Source organism: Phaeoacremonium minimum (genome assembly GCF_000392275.1).
Source record: "Phaeoacremonium minimum UCRPA7 unplaced genomic scaffold PA7_03_scaffold_270, whole genome shotgun sequence".
Classification (NCBI taxonomy): Eukaryota; Fungi; Ascomycota; class Sordariomycetes; order Togniniales; family Togniniaceae; genus Phaeoacremonium; species Phaeoacremonium minimum.
In genome coordinates this window covers 490,937-497,935 of record NW_006921175.1, presented here as the reverse complement: position 1 = coordinate 497,935, position 6,999 = coordinate 490,937, and the positions used below count along the sequence as shown (strand labels likewise).

Below are 6,999 nucleotides of genomic sequence, written 5' to 3'. Positions count from 1 at the left end.
CCATTGTTGAGGCAGGTCGTAGCCAAGGCTGGTTTACAGCATGAATTCGTTGATCGAGACACAGAAAGCATAGCATCGTTGGCATGGTATGGCGAGGCGCAAACCTCGGACATCGACTGGGTTGCTAATGAAAAGTTCGGTTGGTGTTGAGGAAGGTTTTCGAAAGTAATAAACCGTCACCCAGGAAGAGGAAATTAAAAAGCTACTGATTTTGATGTTGTACAAGATCTTTGATTCATGCTCGTCTAGACATATCGTGACCCTGTTCCTTCCTACGCCTACAGTCTATTTTAATCGTTCCTAATGGCCATGGCCATCGTCCTCCTCACCTCTTTGCTCCGGGTCCAACTTGATTAGGGTATCGATCCTCATGATGCTGATGCACGCCTCGACCGCACTCTTCAACTGGCGAACTTTGCTCAAACTCGGCTCCACAACACCTGCCTTGATCTCGTCAATGACCTTGCCACGCGTCAGATCAAGACCATAGTTCTTGTAGCTCTTCTTGCGAGCTATGGACTTCTCATCCTCGTTAGCGTCACCTTCTTGGATCCGCTGGGAAAGAGCATGCCGTGACCGTAGCTGCGCTACGAGCTCTGATGCATCCTTGGCGGCATTCACTGCCAGGGTCTTCGGGATGACCAGAAGAGCTTGGGCGAATTCACCGATTGCTAGCTGCTCCCTTGAGCCAACTGTGCCGGCGTATTCTTCTAGGTAGATGTGAAGGGCCGTCTCAGCAGCGCCACCACCAGGTACAATGCTACCGCTCTCAAGTGTCCGCTTGACTGCCATGAGCGAATCGTGAATCGACCGCTCCATCTCGTCGAGCTGGTAATCATTCGGTCCACGTAGAATGATGGAGGCGGAAGAATGGGTCTTCGTTCCCTTTACTAGAATGCACTCGTCATCGGAAATTCGCTCTTGCACAACTTCCTCAGCATGTCCTAGGTATGACGGCTCGAACCGCTCATCGCCGTTCAAGTCGGACAGAGTGCTTAATAGAGTGGCACCAGTAGCTTTAGCGATACGTCGGAGATCCTCCTTCTTGCATCTTCGCACAGCCATCGCCCCCTTTTCGATGAACATCTTCAAGCAAAGGTCGTCAATGCCCTTTGTTGTCAGGACAACGTTTGCACCTGCCTTCAGTATCATCTCGACTCTCTCAAGAATCATTCCTGACTCTCGTGCTCGGATCTGCTCGAGTTGTTGCGGGTCGTCAACGGTAATCTGAACACCAAGCTTCATCCGCTCTTTCTGAAGGTTCATATCCAGGACTGCAATCTTCGCGTCTGTTATCCGCGTCTTCATGGCCTGAGAAGCAACAGTGCAGTTCAAGGCGTAGCCCTTCACCAATAACGACTCCAGCGACCCCTTTCCATGCGCCTTGAGGATATTCACTGCCTTCACGGGGTACTTGGTCTCGCTCCTGTTGTTTGTAGACTTGACCGCCAACATCGCATCCACTACCATATTCGCAAAGAAGTCGGAGTCGGAGCCAATGATCTTGCTGGACATGGAGGTCTTCGCAATGTTGATGAGAGATTCGCGGCCGAGGGACTCCGTCTTGATGCTGACATTCTCGTTCATGTACTTCACCGCCTCGCGCTGTGCCAGTCGATAGCCGGTGATGATAGTAGTAGGATGTATCCGGTTCTTCATCAGCTCATTTGCTCGCCGTAGTAGCTCCGCCGCAATGAGGACAACTGAGGTGGTGCCATCGCCGACTTCCTTGTCTTGCTGCTGAGCTAGGTCGACTAGAATCTTGCCCGCCGGGTGCTCGACATCCAACAAGCTCAGAATCGTTGCACCATCGTTCGTGACCGTGACATCCTGTAATTTGTCAGGCTAGAAAGTCTTCCCAGGTAGCCTGGATGGAACAACATACTCCTATATCATCCACCATCATCTTATCCAGACCACTCGGACCGAACGAGCTCTTGACTACATTTGCGATCGCTTGCGTTGCCAGGACTGTGCCGGTAAGTTAGGAATTGTACCGTGAAGTCCCCTGCCTCTGCTTGGAAGCTCACCGTTCTGATCCCGAATATCTGAGCCAGAAATCTTTTGGCCGCCGAGGAACAACGTGCCGTTGCCCGGCTGCTCGAAAATGGATGCCATTTTGAAGAATCTGGACGACTATTCTTGGCTGTATGGTAGTCGTGGCTACGGTCGGGAGTGCTGTGGGTATCTTAGATTACGGGCGTGGACAGCTTCAAATTCTTGCCGCAAGGCAGCTTCGATTTTGGAGCTCCAGGTCCCGCCCGCTGCAGGAACTTTTTGGCGGAGGCAAAGGTTCTTCCACTCCGCCGACACTTGTCCTGGTGATTGGGCTGTTGGACAGGGATGGTGGCTTGGTGGCCCGAGCTTCGGTGCGTGCCCCTCAATTTGATACAACACACGCGGGACGCTGCAACTGCTTCGAGGCGGGGCACAAAATCCAGCCGCGTTTCGACAATTTCGACTCACCCGGCCAGTGACTCAAGTTGGGCATAAAATACCAACCACTTTTTCAATTGGGGCTTCCCTGCCGCATCATCTCGACCTCGACTTCCGCATAATTCTGCGACCATGGCGGACACCAAAGAGCAGTCCAAGAGCGCCCTCAAGAAAGCCGAGAAGCAGGCCAAGATGGCTGCTGAGAAGGCAGCGAAGGCCGCAAAGCAAGCCACTCTCCATATCGGCCAGGGAAAGAAAACCGACGATATCATTGGTATCACCACAAAGAAAACCGAGGACTTCTCCATGTGGTACCAAGAGGTCGTTCTCAAGTCTGAGATGATTGAGTATTACAATGAAATCTCCGGCTTCTTCATCATGCGCCCCGCGACCATGTACATCTGGAACGTCATTCGGAATTGGTTCCAGGAAAGGATCGAAGATATGGGCGTGGAAGAGACCAACTTCCCCATGTTCCTTTCGTCAAAATCTCTCGAGAAGGAGAAGGATCACGTAGAGGGATTTGCCCCAGAACTTGCCTGGGTCACCAAGGCGTGAGTCTTAATGGTATCCGACACTCAAAGTCAAGCTAATTTGTTTTCAGAGGTGACAAGGATCTTGAAGTCCCCGTCGCCGTTCGTCCTACCTCCGAAGCCGTCATGTACCCTTACTATGCGAAGTGGATCCGCAGCCATCGCGACCTCCCCCTCCGCCTGAATCAATGGAACTCCGTTGTACGATGGGAGGCCAAGCAAACCACTCCTTTCCTAAGAGCGAGAGAGTTCCTGTGGCAAGAAGGTCACACTGCACATCTAACAGAGGAACTTGCGGGTCAGGAAGTGTTGGAGATTCTGGAGCTTTATGCCGGTGTCTACGAGCAGCTGCTGGCCGTCCCCGTAGTCCGGGGCAAGAAGACCGAGAATGAGAAGTTCGCTGGTGGCTACTACACAACAACAGTCGAGGGTTATATTCCTTCCAACGGTCGTGGCATTCAAGGTGCTACATCACACTGTCTTGGCCAGAACTTCAGCAAGATGTTCGACATCACCGTCGAGGATCCTAACGAGAAGGGCAAGCACATCAACGTCTGGCAGAACTCATGGGGTCTCTCCACTCGGGTTATCGGTGTCATGGTCATGATCCACGGCGACGATAAGGGTCTCGTCCTTCCTCCTCGTATTGCCAAGATTCAGGCAATCTTCATCCCCGTGGGAATCACCGCCAAGGTTTCCCCTGAGGCAAAGGAGAAGCACTATCAGAAACTAGATGAACTGAAGTTAAGCCTCAAAAAGGTTGGCGTACGTGTGGATGCTGACCTGCGAGATGGTTACACTCCCCCCTGGAAGTTCAACGACTGGGAATTGAAGGGTGTGCCCCTGCGCTTAGAGTTCGGTCCCAAAGACGCCGAGAAGGATGTTGTCAGCTACGCTCGTCGCGATACTGGCGAGAAGGGAACAATCCCCATCGCTGAGCTAACCAAACAAGTCCCCGAGCTACTTGAGACGATCCAGCAGGACTTGTACAACAAGGCCGATGCGTCTTTCAAAGAGCACCGTCTTGTCATCACTGAGTGGGACAAGGTTGTGCCCGCGCTGGATGCGAAGAACGTGGTCCTCATTCCCCATTGTCTCTCGATAGACTGCGAGGAGAAGATCAAGGAGACGACCAAGAGCAATGCGGACGACAACCAGGACGTCCCTGAGGGCAAGCGAGCCCCCTCTATGGGTATGAAGAGCTTGTGCATTCCCTTCGAGCAGCCGGACGGTCTCGTCAAGGGCGAAACCAAATGCCTAAACCCTGACTGTGGTAAGATGGCGGAGCAGTGGTGCATGTTTGGACGGAGTTATTAGATAGATATATATCCATGGGCTGGTAGTGTGGCTAATGAGTTCGCTACGCAAATGAGAAAGACCGTCAAGATACTGTTGCATTCCATGACCTTATGAGAAAGACCACAAAGTTACAGCCAGGCTTGCCCTTTTCAAGATGTAGCTAGCTTCAACACTCCACGACATTACAACATATTACAGTTGTAGTGTAAGAGGCAGGGTGGACCACCTTCTCCGTAATTATCAGCTTTTCTATAGTTCATTCGATGCTAAATTGCCCATGCTCCCCAAGACAATCTTTACGTTCACAATTCGAAGAACATCGTGAACATTTCATTTGCGCTGGAAGACAAACTTGCCTAGGATCTGTCGCACACAATCCTATACGGCGATACCGCCGAGGTCGAGACATTCTGGGCTGTGGTCTATATTGCAAAGACACTGTTGGCGGCGGCCTCAAGACGAGAGTTCCTGCCAATGTCTCACCTACCCTCTCCCAGTTCTCTCGATTGAGCTCAGTCAGGCTCACCTTTGGCTCAATATTGTGCTGTTGTTCAAGGAGTACAATGGAGTATTGCGCCGTGAGCATGTCCGTATAGCCATCCTGTGCAAGTAGCAGGCACTTAACACGCCTAACCTTCTGCAAGATCGCAATACCATCCGTATCATCTGTGAATAGCGGAGCCTTGTAGAAGATTTCCTTCGTGGGATCCGCCGCTGTCCCTACTCCTTCCAAGGACTTTTTCAGCGCCGCCTCATCGTCTGAGTCCACTGTCTGACTTGGTTCCTGCTCTTGCAATCGATATATATAGATAGAAGATTTCCAGAGTACTGCATCTACAAATGAGCCCTCAATCTCTAGGATGCCTGTAAAAGCATTGAGCTTTCCCGGATTTTCCTGTCTCGCACTCATTGTTTTGACGGTAGCCAATTCCATGAATTCCTCTGCCTTACGATCTATATATCGATCATATGGCTGCCACAGCCGGTACGAAATAGGCCTATTGAGATGCACCCAAGACCAAGACGGCGCTTGTATTCCGCCAAAGCTGGCTGTGGAGTCGTTTGCATTGTGCCGGTCAACAAACCAAAGAAGCGATCGAATTGTGTCTTTCTTCCAGATTCTTAAGCAATATTCGTCATCTAGCAGAAGACTCATCTGAGTTCCGAAGTTGTTATATTGTTAGACTGTCGCAGTCAGGCTCCAAGCGTTCGCAAGTAGTCCAATATGGAAGAATGCCTCCGTTTCTAAGATGGCTAAGTCGTTGTAAGATTGTGCTGGCTCCCAAATGCTGGTTCGTTGATGAATCTTCAGGAATAGACAGACGTTCGTCTTGAGTAGTTGTGCCGACCCCTGGTATACGCCGTAAGCGTAGAGCCCAGCTCAGGCCGCTAAACTCGGGGGTGTTACAGCACCCCAGTCCTAATTGGTATGTCTTCATGCTGCTCGCCGTACCATCCTCAAGTACCGAGACTGAATAGAGTTTTGGAGATTCATATGTCAATGATGACGTTTGAAATCGGGTCTCATCACCCCCATGCCTGATTGGAAAGTAATCAGGCAGCTGAATTAACAGTGTGGCCGTGTCGTATGCTACACTAATGGCTCCGTACACAAAAGCACCGCTTAGTCATGTTTGCTTCAGTGCAACCACTAGCGACCACTGTTTCCATGTCTTGTACCGGCTCAAACATGTCTGTGCAACTATACCACATAGCTGTTCCCTCCAAACCCAGCATCCGCATCACTTTCATCACGCGCTCTTATTTCATCCCGGACAGTAACAAGGTCATTTCTTATCATTTCTTAGTGAAAAAGCACGATGATGTGTTGAAATGCCCCGATACAAGTTCGTTGCGGTGGCGTTGAAAGGTGGGGACAAAAAAGACTCGAAAGTGACGAGATCCATCAGAAGTCATGCGATCCGCGCAGGTCTTCAAAAGCGCTCAAAGCATTCCGAAGTCGAGAAAGTGGCGCCAGAGATATCAGCAGAGGTAAGGTTGAGCCTTGTGTTCTTGCCTCCGGATGATGCAGCTGACCAGGGCCTCTTCCGCATCAGAATTTCAAGCAGTCGTCGAGATACCGCATAGAGTCTTTGTGCTCCGGGGCCATTGACCCGTTCAATAGCCTTCCGATACCTACAAACCCAGAAGTCGATTGTCTAGTCAAACATTGTAAGTCTCTGAACTATCACATAGATTTATGCACAACTAATGTCCTCGATTTCTACTGCTAGTGCTGATCAAATTCGATTCGCAATTGTCTCTGGTCGAACGTGGGTATGCGTGGCTCCCATATGCATTGCAGAGCGCACCAATGATGCACAGCACGCTTGCAATGACAGCGGTGATGTGGAGAGCAGAATGCCTGGCTCTGGAAGCCTCTATTCAAATTGAGGGCATCCAGCAAAAAGGCGAGGCGCTGCGACAGATCAGGGCTCAACTAGAACATCCCTCTCGTGTCCTCAATGGTGACGAAAAGTCTTTTCTGATGTCGGCCATGTCGACTTTGGTACTAGTAGAGGTTTGGGATAGCAACTTCGAAGCTGCAGAAATGCACCTACACGGCGTCCACGGCCTTTTCAATTCTAGAGGAGGGCGTGATAGCCTTGAAAACAAGTTTATTCCTCGCAAGTCAATCATATTGTAAGTATCAAAGAAATAATTTTCAGATCATTTCTCTACTGACATAGAACCTTAGGGCCGATATTCAGGTTGCTGCAGCACTTGGCCG

At 50.6% G+C, this 6,999-nt stretch overlaps 2 protein-coding genes across 2 annotated transcripts; one reads left to right on the top strand and one right to left on the bottom strand.

Moving 5' to 3' along the window:
- Window positions 1–300: 300 nt before the first annotated feature.
- Window positions 301–2,118, bottom strand: UCRPA7_3391 (putative t-complex protein 1 subunit alpha protein; the record flags this gene model as incomplete). Its single annotated transcript, XM_007915976.1, has 3 exons — window positions 301–1,830; window positions 1,886–1,971; window positions 2,031–2,118. The coding sequence occupies 3 exons, from the start codon at window positions 2,116–2,118 to the stop codon at window positions 301–303; spliced, it is 1,704 nt and encodes a 567-aa protein (XP_007914167.1).
- Window positions 2,119–2,568: 450 nt separating this feature from the next.
- Window positions 2,569–4,286, top strand: UCRPA7_3390 (putative prolyl-trna synthetase protein; the record flags this gene model as incomplete). Its single annotated transcript, XM_007915899.1, has 2 exons — window positions 2,569–2,990; window positions 3,041–4,286. 2 exons carry the CDS (start codon window positions 2,569–2,571, stop codon window positions 4,284–4,286), a joined length of 1,668 nt encoding a protein of 555 aa, XP_007914090.1.
- Window positions 4,287–6,999: the final 2,713 nt, after the last annotated feature.